The sequence below is a fragment of the Salmo salar genome, chromosome ssa13 (assembly GCF_905237065.1).
Source record: "Salmo salar chromosome ssa13, Ssal_v3.1, whole genome shotgun sequence".
Classification (NCBI taxonomy): Eukaryota; Metazoa; Chordata; class Actinopteri; order Salmoniformes; family Salmonidae; genus Salmo; species Salmo salar.
The window spans coordinates 16966726-16985470 of record NC_059454.1 but is presented as its reverse complement, the minus strand read 5'-3'; the positions used below and the strand labels follow the sequence as shown (position 1 = coordinate 16985470).

The following is an 18745-nucleotide window of genomic DNA, read 5'->3' as shown; positions in this document are numbered from 1 at the left end:
TGCCAAACGTCCTGCACGGTGTTGGGCTGTAAGCACAACCCCCACCTGTGGACGTCGGGCCCTCATACCACCCTCATGGAGTCTGTTTCTGACCGTTTGAGCAGACACATGCACATTTGTGGCCTGCTGGAGGTCATTTTGCAGGGCCCTGGCAGTGCTCCTCCTGCTCCTCTATGCACAAAGGTGGAGGTAGCGGTCCTGCTGCTGGGTTGTTGCCCTCCTACGGCCTCCTCCACGTCTCCTGATGTACTGGCCTGTCTCCTGGTAGCGCCTCCATGCTCTGGACACTACGCTGACAGACACAGCAAACCTTCTTGCCACAGCTCGCATTGATGTGCCATCCTGGATGAGCTGCACTACCTGAGCCACTTGTGTGGGTTGTAGACTCCGTCTCATGCTACCACTAGAGTGAAAGCACTGCCAGCATTCAAAAGTGACCAAAACATCAGCCAGGAAGCATAGGAACTGAGAAGTGGTCTGTGGTCACCACCTGCAGAACCACTCCTTTATTGGGGGTGTCTTGCTAATTGCCTATAATTTCCACCTGTTGTCTATTCCATTTGCACAACAGCATGTGAAATGTATTGTCAATCAGTGTTGCTTCCTAAGTGGACAGTTTGATTTCACAGAAGTGTGATTGACTTGGAGTTACATTGCGTTGTTTAAGTGTTCCCTTTATTTTTTTGAGCAGTGTATAAAGCAGTCCAGTAGCAGATCTATAATATATAAAGCAGTCCAGTAGCAGATCTAGAATATATAAAGCAGTCCAGTAGCAGATCTATAATATATAAAGCAGTCCAGTAGCAGATCTAGAATATATAAAGCAGTCCAGTAGCAGATCTATAATATATAAAGCAGTCCAATAGCAGATCTATAATATATAAAGCAGTCCAGTAGCAGATCTATAATAGATAAAGCAGTCAAGTAGAAGATATATATATATATAAAGCAGTTCAATAGCAGATCTATAATATATAAAGCAATCCAGTAGCAGATCTATAATATATAAAGCAGTCCAGTAGCAGATCTATAATATATAAAGCAGTCCAGTAGCAGATCTATAATAGATAAAGCAGTCCAATAGCAGATCTATAATATATAAAGCAGTCCAGTAGCAGATCTATAATAGATAAAGCAGTCAAGTAGAAGATATATATATATATATATATATAAAGCAGTTCAATAGCAGATCTATAATATATAAAGCAGTCCAGTAGCAGATCTATAATATATAAAGCAGTCCAGTAGCAGATCTATAATATATAAAGCAGTCCAGTAGCAGATCTATAATATATAAAGCAGTCCAGTAGCAGATCTATAATATATAAAGCAGTCCAGTAGCAGATCTATAATAGATAAAGCAGTCCAATAGCAGATCTATAATATATAAAGCAGTCCAGTAGCAGATCTATAATATATAAAGGAGTCCAGTAGCAGTTCTATAATAGATAAAGCAGTCCAATAGCAGATCTATAATATATAAAGCAGTCCAGTAGCAGATCTATAATATATAAAGCAGTCAAGTAGAGGATATATATATATATAAAGCAGTTCAATAGCAGATCTATAATAGATCCAGCAGTCCAATCGAGGCACTATAGCTGTGTAGTGTAGTAGCCTGGTAATGGCTCTATGGATTCAGACACTCAGAATCTGGACCACTCTGTCCTTATAAAGCTACTCAGCAGAGAGAGGCTGTAGATGATAAGAGATAAGACCAACTAAATCCCTAGATCCGGATTGAGGGGTCAATAATTCAGGGGGGCTCAATTCCTGAGGGACCTCTGATTGCACTTTCCTTGATTCTGAGGGGCTAATTTCCCATGGAATCTTTTATTGCACTTTCCTTGACAGCTCTGCTGCATGATCCACTGCTAACTAGAGGAGTGGGAGAGGGTCTGCTGTTCCCAGGGACCACTTGTCAGTCAAACTGGCTTTGTCAAATCAAATCAAATTGTATTTGTCACATACACATGGTTAGCAGATGTTAATGCGAGTGTAGCGAAATGCTTGTGCTTCTAGTTCCGACCATGCAGTAATATCTAACAAGTAATCTTACAATTTCACAACAACTACCTTATACACACAAGTGTAAAGGAATTAATAAGAATATGTACATATAAATATATGAATGAGCGATGGCTGAACGGCATAGGCAAGATGCAGTAGATGGTATAGAGTACAGTATATACATATGAGATGAGCAATGCCGGTTATGGAAACATTATGTGAAGTGACATTGTTTAAAGTGACTAGTGATAGATTTATTACATACATTTTTAATTATTAAAGTGGCTAGAGAGTGAGTCAGTATGTTGGCAGCAGCCACTCAATGTTAGTAATGGCTGTTTAACAGTCTGATGGCCTTGAGATAGAAGCTGTTTTTCGATCTCTCGGTCCCCGCTTTGATGCACATGTACTGACCTCGCCTTCTGGATGATAGCGTGGTGAACAGGCAGTGGCTCGGGTGGTTGTTGTCCTTGATGATCTTTTTGGCCTTCCTGTGACATCGGGTGGTGTAGGTGTCCTGGAGGGAAGATAGTTTGCCCCCGGTGATGCGTTGTGCAGACCTCACTACCCTCTGGAGAGCCTCGGGCTATATCACTGCCGTACCAGGCAGTGATATAGCCCGACAGGATGCTCTCGATTGTGCATCTGTAAAAGTTTGTGAGTGTTTTTGGTGACAAGCCAAATTTCTTCAGCCTCCTGAGGTTGAAGAGGCGCTGTTGCGCCTTCTTCACCACGCTGTCTGTGTGGTTGGACCATTTCAGTTTGTCCATGATGTGTACGCCGAGGAACTTAAAACTTTCCACCTTCTCCACTACTGTCCCGTCGATGTGGATAGGGGGGTGCTCCCTCTGCTGTTTCCTGAAGTCCACGATCATCTCCTTTGTTTTGTTGACATTGAGTGTGAGGTTATTTTCCTGACACCACACTCCGAGGGCCCTCACCTCCTCCCTGTAGGCCGTCTCGTCGTTGTTGGTAATCAAGCCTACCACTGTAGTGTCGTCTGCAAACTTAATGATTGAGTTGGAGGCGTGCATGGCCACGCAGTCATGGGTGAACAGGGAGTACAGGAGAGGGCTGAGAACGCACCCTTGTGGGGCCCCAGTGTTGAGGATCAGCAGGGTGGAGATGTTGTTTCCTACCCTCACCACCTGGGACGGCCCGTCAGGAAGTCCAGGACACAGTTGCACAGGGCAGGGTTGAGACCCAGGGTCTCGAGCTTAATGACGAGTTTGGAGGGTACTATGGTGTTAAATGCTGAGCTGAAGTCGATGAACAGCATTCTTACATAGGTATTCCTCTTGTCCAGATGGGTGTAACACACTTTGTGTCACACACTGTCCTTACGTGACATAAGAGGAACTTTAGATAATAATGGGACATTGGGATTGACAAGATATCCTGGGGTAATCTACAGTCCTTTCTACTGACTGAACGATGTTATGTCCCTTCATGGGTGAGTGGGGTTTTATCAAGGGCTTTATGATGTCACAGTAACTGAAACAATGATAGGTTATAGACTTTTCCTAATGTTAACCTGTGGTATCCAGAAAGAGGCAAAAGGGTTCTAGGAATTGACTGTGTATGTGTGTGTGTGTGTACACAGTGTATGTGTACAGCTGACCTTTAACCCCATATTCCTAACAGATGCAAGAAGCTCCAGGTAATTCACACATGTTTATTGGATTAAAATGTGTTGCACTCTACAGACATACATTAACGGTGTTATTGACTACAAGCTAGCTAACAGAGGCACGGTCCAAGGCCACAAAACTATACGCCAAATGCCATTCAGGCATCCCGAGTTGATTGTGATACATACTGCCAGTGTTAAAACAACCAGACAAAATCTAAATGTGGTAAAATTAAAACCAACAAAGAACAGATTACATTTTCATTCAACAATAGTAACAGGTGAGTCAAACAATGATACTCTCCATCACAGTGTTTTCTCCCTCAGTGAGAATCTTAATGAAGGACATCAGTGAGTGTTAATGACTCATTTACATCATGTTAGTCCCTGATTCAGACAGAGACAGTACCCTCTGATACAGTCACCTTACCTGGTGACACTCTCAGAGGGTGGAGAAAACAGAGATTCCTGATGTATGGAAAGACTCTCTCAGTGAAAGTGTGTGTGAATGCGTGTAGATGTGTGTTATTGACAGGGTCAGAGAATGACAGCTTTCCTCCTTCCCAGTCTAGCTGCACTCTGATCCTCTGGGGATTCTGTCTCACTGTGAAGGGAGTGAGTGGCTTATTTGGTACATGTGTGTTATAATCAACACCACCAAACAACACACCCCAGGATCCATGCCAATAACCATTGTATTCCTTCCTCTGGACAGACTCTGTGATCACACCCAGGTCCCAGCCTTTATTCTTCCTAACATCAATGTCCCAGCTGTGTGTTCCTGAGTTAAAACCCTCAGAGACCAGGACCATTCTATGGCTCTCAAACCTCTCTGGGTTGTCTGGAAGCTGCTGTTCCTCATCACTGTATCTCACACTGGTCAGATCATCAGACAGGATGAGTTCTGGGTGGGCAGTGTTGGGGTCCAGAGTCAATGGAGCTGGACAGAGAGAACACAAACACACTAGATGAATTCAAATGTAGGGGTAATACGTTACTGCATATGATATATAATGCTATGTGTTGTTACATACATCACCGTTCAAAAGATTGGGGTCACTTAGAAATGTCCTTGTTTTTGAAAGAAAAGCAATTTTTTTCACCATTAAAATAACATCAAATATATCAGAAATACAGTGTAGACATTGTTAATGTTGTAAATGACTATTGTAGCTGGAAACGGCAGATTTTTAATGGAATATCTACATAGTTGTACAGAGGCCCATTATCAGCAACCATCACTCCTGTGTTCCAATGGCACGTTGTGTTAACTAATCCAAGTTTATCATTTTAAAAGGCTAATTGATCATTAGAAAACCCTTTTGCAATTATGTTAGCACAGCTGAAAACTGTGGTGCTGATTAAAGAAAAGCCATATCTCAGACTGGCCAATAAAAAGAAAAGATTAAGATGGGCAAAAGAACACAGACACTGGACAGAGGAACTCTGCCTAGAAGGCCAGCATCGCGGAGTCGCCTCTTCACTGTTGACGTTGTTTCTCAAACTAGACACTCTAATTTACTTGTCTTCTTGCTCAGTTGTGCACCGGGGCCTCCCACTCCTCTTTCTATTCTGGTTAGAGACAGTTTGAGCTGTTCTGTGAAGGGACACAGAATTGTACGAGATCTTCAGTTTCTTGGCAATTTCTCGCATGGCATGGCCTTCATTTCTCAGAACAAGAATCGACTGACGAGTTTCAGAAGAAAGTTCTTGATTTCTGGCCATTTTGAGCCTGTAATCGAACCCACAAATGCTGACGCTCCAGATACTCAACTAGTGTATAGAAGGCCAGTTTTATTGCTTCATTAGCACAACAGTTTTCAGCTGTGCCAACATATTTGCAAAAGGGGTTTCTAATGATCAATTAGCCTTTTAAAATGATCAACTTGGATTAGCTAGCACAATGTCCAATGGAACACAGGAGTGAAGGTTGCTGATAATGGGCCTCTGTACGATAATGGGAATCTGTACGACTATGTAGATATTCCATTAAAAATCTGCTGTTTCCAGCTACAATAGTCATTTACAACATTAACAATGTCTACACTGTATTTCTGATTTGATGTTATTTTAATGGACAAAATGTTTTGCTTTTCTTTCAAAAACAAGGACATTTCTAAGTGACCCCAAACTTTTGAACGGTAGTGTATGTGCACATGATAAGCATTTCGCTACAGTTGCAATAACATCTGCTAACCATGTGTATGTGACCAATACTATTTGATTTGATTACTTATTGTAAGATCCTCTGTAAACGAACAAAACAAATGTACAGTATGTACGTAATTCTAAATATCATTCACTGTCTATTTTTTCAGTATTGGAGAGTTTTAGAAGTGGTCCAATATACACAGTGTACAAAACATTAAGAACACCTTCCTAATATTTTTTGCAATCAGAACAGGCTCAATTCATCAGGACATGGACTCTAGAAAGTGTCGGAAGCATTCTACAGGGATGCTGGCCCATCTTGACTCCAATGCTTCCCAAAGTTCTTTCAAGCTGGCTGGATGTCCTTTGGGTGGTGGCTCATACTTGATACTCACAGGAAACTGTTGAGCTTGAAATCCCCATCCGTGTTGCAGCAGTTCTTGACGAAAACCGGTGCGCCTGGCACCAACTACCACACCACGTTCAAAGGTAATTAAATATTTTGTCTTGCCTATTCACCCTCTGAATAGCACACAATCCACGTTTCAACTGTCTCAAGGATTTAAAATCCTTCTTAAACTTGTCTCCTCCCCTTTACCTACACTGATTGAAGTGGATTTAACAAGTGACATCAATTACGAATCATGGCTTCACCTGGTCAGTCTATATCATTGAAAGAGCAGGTGTTCTTAATGTTTTGTACACTCAGTGTTTAATACCCATTATATCTAAAAGACCTACTCACTGTAGTGAACTACTCCCTGCATCTTCTCCCAGACTCTGAACTGCAGGTTTCCCAGGTGCTTTGCCACGTCTATCAGCGCTCCTGAAACCCTCTCTGGATCTGGCAGTGTGCACTGGGCTCAGGAAGAACATTCTGGAGTCAGTACCTCTGTGGCCTTACTTTTGATATGAGTTTTATTTTGGCGTAATGTATTGAGGCACTGATATTTTGTACCATGGGGACTTTTATTTTGAAAGCAATAGTATTCCCAGGGGCACCTGCTCGTGTCGGGAGAGGGTGGAAGAAAAAAAGACTAGAGTGAATCTTCATGACTGAATGGCTGCATCTCCTGGTCCAGGAGACATTACACTACAAGTAATAGTTTTCAGTTGTGTTTTGGTGGTGGAGATAGTGTTCAATACCTACAACATGAATTAAGGGTTACACTAGTGTGGGGTTGGATACAGAACCACAGAGAAGAGAGAGACATAATAAAGTCCCCTTACCTTTTCACTGTATCCTTGTAGTTCTGTAGGGAAACAACATAACACATTAATAGATGTATTGATCATAGCAAATCAATCTAAAACATATCAATTGATTACTACAATATTTATTTCATAATTGATAGGGCTGTTGATTTATCAGCGGTAGATTAGTCCTTACCTGCAGGAATGAGATGTCCTCAGCTCCCAGCTCGTCCTCTATGGTTCTGATTGTGTCTGAAAGTGATGATATCTCTCTGCTCATCTTCTCAATCTTCTTCTTCATTATCTGACTCTTCTGCTCCTCTTCCTCCTTCAGTGCAGCTATCCTGGTTCTCTCTTCTTGATATAGAAACTGATGAAACTTCTTAAACCCCATCTTAATCAGCCTCTCTGTGTGCTGGCCCTGGCTCTGGACACAGCAGAGAGGAATGTCAAAGATATCATCAATATCTATAATTCCACAGGGTAGTGATAAATCTTCACAGTATCAGGGCTCTAACCTTATGAAAACCCAATTCTTTCATTTGCAAGCTAAAATTACGTTTAATCTTTTCACAAATAGTTTCATTTATTTATGGGGGTCATAAACCTTAAACCTTGTGGACCATCGTTGTGGTCCCCCTCTGGTGGTCGACCCGGTTAGGGTGTCTGCAAATGAAGAAGTCCGCTCCAAGGCTGGGCAGCGGATGTCCGGAATGGGATCGCCGTTCCGGACCCGTCGTCTAGCCTTGGATTGGACGCAAGATTGAATCGAAAGATTGAACCCAACATGGGAGGACTGTCATGACGTTATGACCCCCCATAAATACCTTTCTCCCATCCCTCTCTCTCTGACTCTACTGAAGGACTCTTGAATAGCCTTTGTTAAACATAGAGAGTCTGGGAACATCAAACAAGTGGGGGGAAAGGAACCATATTTCGGTAATAGAACCAGTTGAAAATATGCGTTGGTACTTAATGTATATGATGTCTGTTCGGTGGTCATCTGAGACATTATGACTGATGACAGGACGACATAAACTGTATCTGGGAAAGTCTACACATTCTAGTTATCAGATTCACATGGAATTGTTGTGCAAATTAAATGAAACTATTTGTGAAAAGATTAAACGTAATTTTAGCTTCCAAATGAGAGAATTTGGTTTTCATAAGGTTAGAGCCCTGCTCAATCAGTGGCCTGCCCCTGTGAAGAGACATGGGTTATAAACTATGAAACACACCCTTCTCCCCCTCCACTATATAAGCCCTTGACGAAAATGTAACCTCCTGTTCCAAGGACGATAGGACGACGGTTCATACGTTAAAAAGGACTAACATGCCAACTACTGAACTTTGAACTCTTATTCACTAAAGAAGTGAGACCTCCTAGCCGTTGAGTTAGCAACAGCAGCTGTAAACGTGGGCTAGGAAAGAACGGACGATGCATCCAGTCTAACACACAACGAAGATACTACAACGTATCCAATTTACCACCAGAGACATTCTTCCGAGGACAGGAAGATCTCTGTTGGCCAACACGGCCAGCATCTACGACCAACCTACCAAAGCGCAGCTCAAAGTAAATACTTATTGCATTTTCCTTTTCCAAATTGGCGGTAATTTAGAATGCATAAGATACTGTATTTACGAAAGCTTAGCTTGTCCCTTTGTTCCTCAGTCTTCCCGCTCTTTCATTCAAGCCCAACCCCCTCTCTTTGTGTAACAAGCCATCATACAGGTTCCGTCCACCAGGAAAGTTTTCTGTATGACATAATTTGCATTCTGTGTATATGTAATTCTGTGTGATTGGTTAGGTATTTAGTAAATAAATAATTAAACCCAATTTTGCATTGCTGATTCAACTTGTTAGCCAAGGTTCGTGAAGATAACCAAGAATTTACAACTTTCAGATGAGACTGAATAAGGTGACGATTAATATTGACTGCTATTGATGTAAAATAGAACTAGGTCTTTCAGAGTTTATTCGGAGGATAACAGCTCTATAAACACTCTTTCGTGGTGCCCCGACTTTATAGCTAATTACATTTACATGATTAGCTTAATCAGGTAATATTAATTACAGAGAAATGATTTTATAGAATAGCATGTCATATCACTTAATCCGGCATAGCCAAAGACACGACAGGTGGTCACACCAAATATGGTTATGAAGCCAAGGGATGGTCATACCAAATATGGATTTGATCTAGATTTTTCTTCTGTTCACTCACTTTGCATTAGTTAATTGATAAATATAATCTATTAACATGTCTATTTTTTAAAGCATTCTTACTTTATAGCATTTTTTTCACACCTGGCTAAAACCTTTGGACTGTACTGTATATATATATTTGTTGTGTGTCTATATCGCTTGATCTCTGTTGATGTATGTTGCTGTCTCTGTAACTCTCTCTCTGTCTCTGTAACTCTCTCTCTGTCTCTGTGCCTCTCTCTGTCTCTGTGCCTCTCTCTTTGTCTCTGTGCCTCTCTCTCTGTCTCTGTGCCTCTCTCTGTCTCTGTGCCTCTCTCTCTGTCTCTGTAACTCTCTGTCTCTGTAACTCTCTCTCTGTCTCTGTGCCTCTCTCTCTGTCTCTGTGCCTCTCTCTCTGTCTCTGTGCCTCTCTCTCTGTCTCTGTGCCTCTCTCTCTGTCTCTGTGCCCCTCTCTCTGTCTCTGTGCCTCTCTCTCTGTCTCTGTAACTCTCTGTCTCTGTAACTCTCTCTCTGTCTCTGTGCCTCTCTCTCTGTCTCTGTGCCTCTCTCTCTGTCTCTGTCCCTCTCTCTCTGTCTCTGTAACTCTCTGTCTCTGTGCCTCTCTCTCTGTCTCTGTAACTCTCTGTCTCCGTGCCTCTCTCTCTGTCTCTGTGCCTCTCTCTCTGTCTCTGTGCCTCTCTCTCTGTCTCTGTGCCTCTCTCTCTGTCTCTGTGCCTCTCTCTCTGTCTCTGTGCCTCTCTCTCTGTCTCTGTGCCTCTCTCTCTGTCTCTGTGCCTCTCTCTCTGTCTCTGTGCCTCTCTCTCTGTCTCCGTGCCTCTCTCTCTGTCTCTGTGCCTCTCTCTCTGTCTCTGTGCCTCTCTCTCTGTCTCTGTGCCTCTCTCTCTGTCTCTGTGCCTCTCTCTCTGTCTCTGTAACTCTCTCTCTGTCTCTGTGCCTCTCTCTCTGTCTCTGTGCCTCTCTCTCTGTCTCTGTGCCTCTCTCTCTGTCTCTGTGCCTCTCTCTCTGTCTCTGTGCCTCTCTCTCTGTCTCTGTGCCTCTCTCTCTGTCTCTGTGCCTCTCTCTCTGTCTCTGTGCCTCTCTATCTGTCTGTGAGCTTTCTGTGTTTCTCATATTGCAGTGTGGTCATAATGTGTCACACACCGTATCTTGGGACTCTGTCTTGTGATTTGCAGAGCCATGCCTGGTTCACACCGTCTACTCCATGCTAGTGTGAACTATGCTCTCTGGTGTGCCGTATTGACATCTGCCTCTACCAAGTTCACTGGTTCTGTCTCTATCACTCTGTCTCACTCTCTCTGTGTGTTCCTCTCTTTCTCTCTTCTCTTCCTGCCTCTCTCTATTTCTTTCCTCCTCCCATGTGCCTCTGACAACACCAAACACCTCCCCCCTTGCCCCCTGCCTCTCTCTCTCTCTCTCTCTCTCTCTCTCTCTCTCTCTTCTCTCTCTCTCTCTCTCTGTTTCTGTTTCTCTCTCATGTGTCCCCCCACCACCACCACCTTGCCCCCCCCTTCCTAAATAGCAGTGGCCCATAAGCTAAGGAGCCAATCCCAGGGCTCAGAGTCACGGCCTCTCCTCCCCCTCCACAGGCTGAGTTGCCCCTCCCATTCTGGTAAATACATGATCTCTCTCACTTTCACTTCATTTTCCTCACTTTCAGTTCATATGTCTTTCTGTATGTCAAGACGTCTATCTTTGTGTCCACTGCTTATCTGTGCCTATTCTATTCTCCACTTCTAATTACTCTGTATGAACTGTGTTTCTGTCCCCTTCAGACATACTGCCTTATAGTCCCTGTTTACTTATTCTCTGCTTCTTCTTGTTGCCTGGGTGATGTCCTCTCTTTCCCTTGTATCTTCCCCTGCACTTTGCCATAATGTTCTTCTTCATCCTTGACTCCCTGTCTTTCTCTCTCTCTCCTTCTGTTCTTGCTGCCAATGTTTTTCTGTTCATCATTCCACCATTTGCCTTCTTTGTACTTTTCTCTGAGAGAGAAACCTCCCAGTGTTCTATTTCAGTGAGGTTGGGGTGAAAGGTCAAACAGAAGGCATTCTGGGAAGGATGGGAGCGAGAGGAGACATTTTGATTGAAACTCTTTATGTTTGCAGCTCTGTTCAGGTTCCTGCAGAGGGAGATGTAGCCTTTGTTTTTTGTCTGTAAGTGTGTGTGAACACAGGGTGCAGTGTGTGTGTGTGACAGAGTTCTTTAGATGACTTTGTGTTGTTGTCTTATGTACAGATCTGGTTTTGTGCATGTTGAGCTACTGTTAAGGAGAACTCGGATAAATCAAACTTGACATCAAATGTTTAGGATGAACTTGTATTTCAGAGATGGAAGTTTCGATCCCCTTTGTCTGTGTGGGGTGGTACCTGTCTGTGTGGGGTGGTACCTGTCCGTGTGGGGTGGTACCTGTCTGTGTGGGGTGGTAGCTGTCTAGAGAACGGTCATGTTTAAAGTGAGGGAGGGAGGGATGAGGGGGGGTGGGGAATGAGAGCCTCTGCACCACCAGGATAGAGAACGGTCATGTTTAAAGTGAGGAAGGGAGGGATGAGGGGGGTGGGGAACGCGAGCCTCTGCACCCCAGGATAGACCCTAACCCTAGACTGAGCTGTAGAACTCTGCATTTTTCATATTGCACCCTAACCATAAGCCCTAACCTTGACTCCCAACCAACAAATCAACCCCTAATCTTAACCAACACCTTAACCCCTAACCCCAACCAACACCTCAACCCCTAACCCCAACCAACACCTCAACCCTTAATCTTAACCAAAACCTCAACCCCTAACCTTAACCAACACCTCAACCCTTAACCTTAACCAACACCTCAACCCTTAATCTTAACCAACACCTCAACCCCTAACCTTAACCAACACCTCAACCCTTAACCTTAACCAACACCTCAACCTCTAACCTTAACCAACACCTCAAGCCCTAACCCTAACCAACACCTCAAGCCCTAACCTTAACCAACACCTCAAGTCCTAACCTTAACCAACACCTCAAGCCCTAACCTTAACCAACACCTCAAGTCCTAACCTTAACCAACACCTCAACCCCTAACCCCAACCAACACCTTAAACCCTAACCTTAACCAACACCTCAACCCTTAACCCCAACCAACACCTCAAACCCTAACCTTAACCAACACCTCAACCCCTAACCCTAACCAACACCTCAACCCCTAACCCTAACCAACACCTCAACCCCTAACCCTAACCAACACCTCAAGCCCTAACCTTAACCAACACCTCAACCCCTAACCCTAACCAACACCTCAACCCCTAACCCTAACCAACACCTCAAGCCCTAACCCTAACCAACACCTCAACACCTAACCCCAACCAACACCTCAAGCCCTAACCTTAACCAACACCTCAACCCCTAACCCTAACCAACACCTCAAGCCCTAACCTTAACCAACATCTCAACCCCTAACCTTAACCAACACCTCAAACCCTAACCCTAACCCTGACCAACACCTCAAGCTCTAACCCTAACCCCAACCAACACCTCAAGCCCTAACCTTAACCAACACCTCAACCCCTAACCCTAACCAACACCTCAAGCCCTAACCTTAACCAACATCTCAACCCCCTAACCTTAACCAACACCTCAAGCCCTAACCCTAACCCTGACCAACACCTCAAGCCCTAACCCTAACCCCAACCAACACCTCAACCCCTAACCCTAACCAACACCTCAAGCCCTAACCCCAGCCAATAGCTGAAACATTGACCCCTAGCTAACGACCCTACCGCTGTACGTGTCCATTTCTCTACCCCACACACATGTATGCACGCGCAGATAAACACACGAGCCATAGAATAGTGTCTATAGGATGCTAATCCATTGTTTCCAAATCATATTTGGAATGGAATGGATTACATACTGAGCCTGGAGAATCAGACTATTTAATCCATTGCATGCCCCCCCTCCCCTCCCAACACACACATACACACACATGTGTTCATTACAGTGCCCAGACCTGGCACCTGATCCCCAATTCAATTACCTCATCAATCAGTCACTCAGGCAGGTTACGGTACCAATACGGTACCAAGCATACACTAACGACACTAAAGTTATCTTCCTCAAAGTGTACAGTATCTACAGAAGTCAACACTTCAGGGCAGGAATGGGCACTTCACTAGGCCACTATGCTGAAGTGCACACTAGGAAACACTAAGTTACATAATACACAAGAATAGGACAATGCATTATGAATAGATTATTATCAATATGATGTGATGTGATACTGTTATGACACGCTATAGAGATGTACACAACAGAGCAATATACAGGAGGGTTGTTGATGCCCAGGTACATTTCACGCCAGAAGATCACCTCACAGGACAGAGGGGGGTTAAAACAGTGTAAAGAAACCCCTGAACCCCTGACAACCTGGTTGATATGTTCCATTTATAGTTCATTAACATTGAGCTGTTCTTGTTGCACCTGATCTGACCTCTTAGATACTGAATCTAAAACACAACAACGCTCCTCCCACACACACACCCTTATATACACACACACACACACACACACACACACACACACACACACACACACACACACACACACACACACACACACACACACACACACACACACACACAATATAGTTTTGTTTTGTTTCTAATCTGTATATATGACCCTACTTTTCACTCTTTAGTAATGAGGTACAAGCAATGATTTCCCAGAATGCAATTCTCTGTGTCACGGGCCATGTTCCCGTGGGAAACGCTGGTGATTGACTGAGAACGTGTTGCACATTCCTTAAGCTCAGGACTTATGGGTAGTGTAGTTTTGTGGATCTTGGTGTAAGGTAGTCTTGTTCCCCAGAAGCCAGGAACATGAGGTTAGCTAGGTTATAAGGTAAAGGAAGTGTAGCCTAAATGTTCCCCTTGTAGAGTTTAACATAGGGCAAGCCTGTCTAGGAGGGCCTCTTGGAAAATGGCCCACTACATGCTCTGTGCTCAGACAAGATGTATGGATGACTTTATCATCTATATGATCAATCAGTCAACAGATCAATCATGGATCTGTCTCCCTCCTCTAGTTAGTCTGGGGGTGGGTTAAAGTGCTGTTTAAAGAGAAACCTCTGAATAATAATACCTAACCATTCCCTTTACTTCACTCCCCCCTTTAGAAGCTAAAGCATGTTTGTATGGATATATCATGGGATATATGGACGTCTCATGTTTGTATGGATATATCATGGGATATATGGACGTGTCATGTTTGTGAAATGGCTGCAATTTGAGCCGACAGGAAAGGGCGGAGTCACATAGTGTTTACTGATCAGTGATTGGGAGAACATTGGAAGTGACCTCATTGACTACCCTCTTGCAACCTATCGGCTACTTTTTAGTTAGTTTTAACCCCAGTTTTAGAGCATTTACTCTCTGTTGTCTGCTGTGTTGTGAAGGCACCAGATGAACTAAGACCACTGGACCAAAACACACTGAGGCTGGAATTTAACTTAGATTGAATTCCGCCCAGAGGGTCCAAACACGACTGTTTCGTATACAAGTGGTCAGGTTGTGTACAGGTCAGTGAGTCTGTGAGTGGGAGAGTGTGAGCAGGATGAAGTTGTCCCTATACTCTGATCTAGGGTCAGTACTATGTTATGTCTTTCCCCCTAATGGTTAAAGTCAGGATTTGGAGAGCATAAGCTGATCCTAGATCTGTACCTAAGGGCAACTTCTACTCAGAGTGTGAGAGTATGTAGCATGTACATAGATGATCTGTCAGTCTGTATATAGGCAGTGTACAGGTTTGATACGGCAGCAGACTCAGTCAGGTAACCTTATTTTGAAAACCAGAGCAATATTTCTGTATTGATAATCGGGCCAAGGCTGTAGAGTTCCGGACAGATTCATCCCTTTTTCAGTGATGTAATAAAGTTAGGAGAGTAAACGTTTTCTTTTTAGATTTGAGAGGTTTGATGGAGTATAACGCCTTAGCCTCCCTATCACTGTCTTACTGTGCTTTGGTGACACCTAGTGGTCACACAACATCATCACAGTTTCCCCACACAGTTTAAGGGGAGTGGAGTTCGTGTGATGTGACGCGAGTGTGTGAGCTTACGAACACACAGAGCTCTTGCTATGATGGGTGAAATAGTTGTGAACACTAAATAAAAATCCTTAGTTTGATGGAGTGTTTTTCTCATGAAATACTTTAAATATTTTGTCTTCCTTTGAAGCCTTCATGCAGTAAGTGTGTGTGGTTTATTACAACCTCCCAGCCTGTCTTTGTGGAGGATTACAGGACAGGATTACACTCCTGTACCAATACTACTGACAGCATCACCGTGAAACACAAGGATTTCCAACATCACCCATGGAGTCCAGTGGAGGCTGCTGAGGGAGGACGGCTCATAGTAATGTCTGGAATGGAATCAATGGAATGGCACCAACCACATCAAAGACATGGTTTCTATGTGTTTGTTACCGTTCCGTTGACTCCATTCCAGCCATATTTATGAGCTGTCCTCCCCTCAGCAGCCTCCACTGATGGAGTCCTTGTTTGATGTAATTCTGCCTGCCAATGTCACTGAACAGAAGGACATGTGGAGGTCACTAAGGGCCTGTTCAGACTTGAGATAAATAGACTTAACATGGACTTAAGTCAATATATTGTTTTACTTAAGTGCATGTTGATTTAATGTACATTATCTCATAGGGCATTGTAAATGAGCCAGGGATACTTCTTTCAAATACTATTTTCAAATACCTGGGTTAAATGCATGGGAGTATATTTGACTATTTTCAAATACTTTCCAAGTGTATTTCCAAATACATTAAAATGTTCAACTACTTGTCTTTTCAAATAAACAATATCTTAATACTTACTTCAAATGTATGTGAGAGTAACTGAGATATTTGAAATAGTATTTGAACCCAGGTGTTCAGGTATCCATGGTGATGCTGAACTGTACTATGTAATGCCTGTTGGACCAGTTACCCCATTCGTGTTTGTTACCCCTTGACACTGATCTAAGGTCAGTTTTGCAGTTTCCCCGATGGTTAACGTTAGGGGCTCAGGAAGCTACGCTTGCTGATCCTAGATCTGTGCATAAGGGGATCTGCTAGTCAACGCAATGTGTTACTCTTGACCTTACAGTGAAAAATAAAACCTGTTCTCTGAAGGAGTCTGAGTATTGGGACACTTCCCTGGTCTTTTCTTCTGAGTCTGCATATAAGGCCACAGCCCTGGTCTGCCCGGACCACATACACATCCTCATTCATATCCCATCTATTTGCCTCCGTTACTTTACTCATCAACGGTGTCTGGACCTAGTCCTCTGGACATCAACACCTAGCCACTACACCCGCCTGCACACTTTGGCCACTGTATGATAGGACTGAATAGATATAAGCAATAGTGGCTTAGATCCTAGCAACAGGCTAAGTGAAATCCTTTCAGGTCTTCATAGGGTATGTACACACAGAAGGCTGCTGAGGGGAGAACGGCTCATAATAATGTCCAGAACGGAGCAAAAGGAATGGCATCAAACACCTGGAAACCATGTGTTTGATGTATTTGATACCATTCCACTTACACTTCTCCAGTCATTACAACAAAGCCCGTCCTCCCCAATTAAGGTGCAACCAACCTCCTGTGGTATGTAGTGTACTTCTCATGGATGTCTGCCTCTAGAAATGTACATTGGTTTGGATAGTCAATCAATCAATCAATCAATCAATCAATCAATCAAATGTATTTACAGTGTGTGGCCCAGGGTCAGAGACAAAACGTTACACGTGATCCTCTTTTCAAATCAAATCAAAGTTTATTTGTCTCGTGCGTCGATTACAACAGTGAAATGCTTACTTACAGGCTCTAACCAACAGGGCAAAAACGGTATTAGGTGAACAATAGGTAAGTAAAGAAATAAAAACAGTAAAAAAGACAGTGAAAAATAACAGTAGCGATGCTGTAACAGTAGCGAGGCTACATACAGACACCGGTTAGTCAGGCTGATTGAGGTAGTATGTACATGTAGATATGGTTAAAGTGACTATGCATATATGATGAACAGAGTAGCAGTAGCGTAAAAGAGGTGTTTTCCTTACATGTTCTCCTTACATTTGTACATTACTGCTACTAATAAACAAGTGTGAAAATTGATGTCATTCAGCTTGGTCTCCCTCATGTGGATAACTGAACTGTGATGAAATGGAGGTAATGGTTTGTGGTTGATGATGCTGGAAATGGTGATTATGCTGAAAGGAGGATGAAGATGATGGTGACTTCTGCTATCTGTCTTACCACGGATCCATCCTGGTTACAGACACACAGAGAGAGAGAGAGAGAGAGAGAGACACTACGGACATCTGTTAATGTTCATATTCAAGCGTTATTTGTACAAGGAAGTAGCATTTAGATAAATCCTCCATTCCAAGGAAAACCTCCATAGATAAATAAATATTTGACTTTATAGTAGGTTCATTCTAATCCAATGTTCTCGCATTGTTTAACCTTAACACCCTTATCATACTTCCACATCCCTGTAAATATTGGTACAAGCCCTAGTACTCTGACACATAGACATAGGTCCAGATAAACTGTTTTTTGAAGGAAATAAAATACAGACAACCAATCTAAAAAGCTGATATCAGACCAAGTGGTACAACGGGATCAGACTAAGAGGGGTCAAAGATAAGATGTAGCTTCAGGATGCTCTGGACATACGCTATATTATAAACTGGGTGGTTCCAGCCCTGAATGCTGATTGGCTGGCCGACATGGTATATCAGACCGTATACCGTGAGTTTGACGAAACATTTATGTTTACTGCTCAAATTACATTGGTAATCAGTTTTTAATAGCAAAAAGGCCCGAGGGGGTGTGGTATATGGCCAACATAAGGGCAGTTGTTTGGTACTCCGTACTAAGAACAGCACTTAGATGTGGTATATTGGCCATATACCACCCCCCCAGGCCTTACTGTTTAATTATACCCTGTAGTTCTCAGTATCAACTCTCTAATGCCTGACATACTGAGACGTGGTGAGACAAGAAGTAGCATTCATAGTCACAGGCTGTGTCCCAATAATAACTCCTTCCTCCTGAAGTGTACACTCGTTCACTTACTTACTTAGGCCTTTGTATTCTTTGAGGTAAACAGCCCATCGATTTTCAGGCCATCGATGAATCGCCTCCATCTCTTTCGGTCTTTCCACTCCAAACCCTCTGCCTTCATCTCCTGTCCTGTGCTGTCTCCAGGTGGGTCTTCCTCTTTTGTGTTTGCCGTATGGGTTCCATGTTGGGGCCTGCTTTGTGACTGATTTATTGTTTGTTCTGAGTGTGTGATCTGTGTGTGTCGTTCACTACTTCCAACAAAATGTAAACGCAGTGGATTGGTGTAGGTGCGGGATAGAGTTGTGTTTCCATGTTTCTTATAACAGTCATTTTCTGTTAAGTCAGTGAAGGGAAGTGAACTAGTGCACGCTTTGGGAGGACGGAGCGATAATTGGGACGTGGCCACGGTCTTGATATTTGAGAACTAGAGGCAGTTGTGTCACCTTCAGACTTGTAGCTAG

At 43.3% G+C, this 18745-nt stretch overlaps 1 protein-coding gene across 1 annotated transcript; it reads right to left on the bottom strand.

The window, feature by feature from the left end:
- Positions 1-4032: 4032 nt before the first annotated feature.
- Positions 4033-7446, bottom strand: LOC106597919 (zinc-binding protein A33-like). The gene is made up of 4 exons (XM_045692726.1): positions 7182-7446; positions 7022-7044; positions 6537-6655; positions 4033-4580 (listed from the first exon to the last, which is right to left on the bottom strand). The coding sequence occupies exons 1-4, from the start codon at positions 7377-7379 to the stop codon at positions 4033-4035; spliced, it is 888 nt and encodes a 295-aa protein (XP_045548682.1). The 5' UTR covers positions 7380-7446.
- Between the last annotated feature and the right edge of the window lie 11299 nt (positions 7447-18745).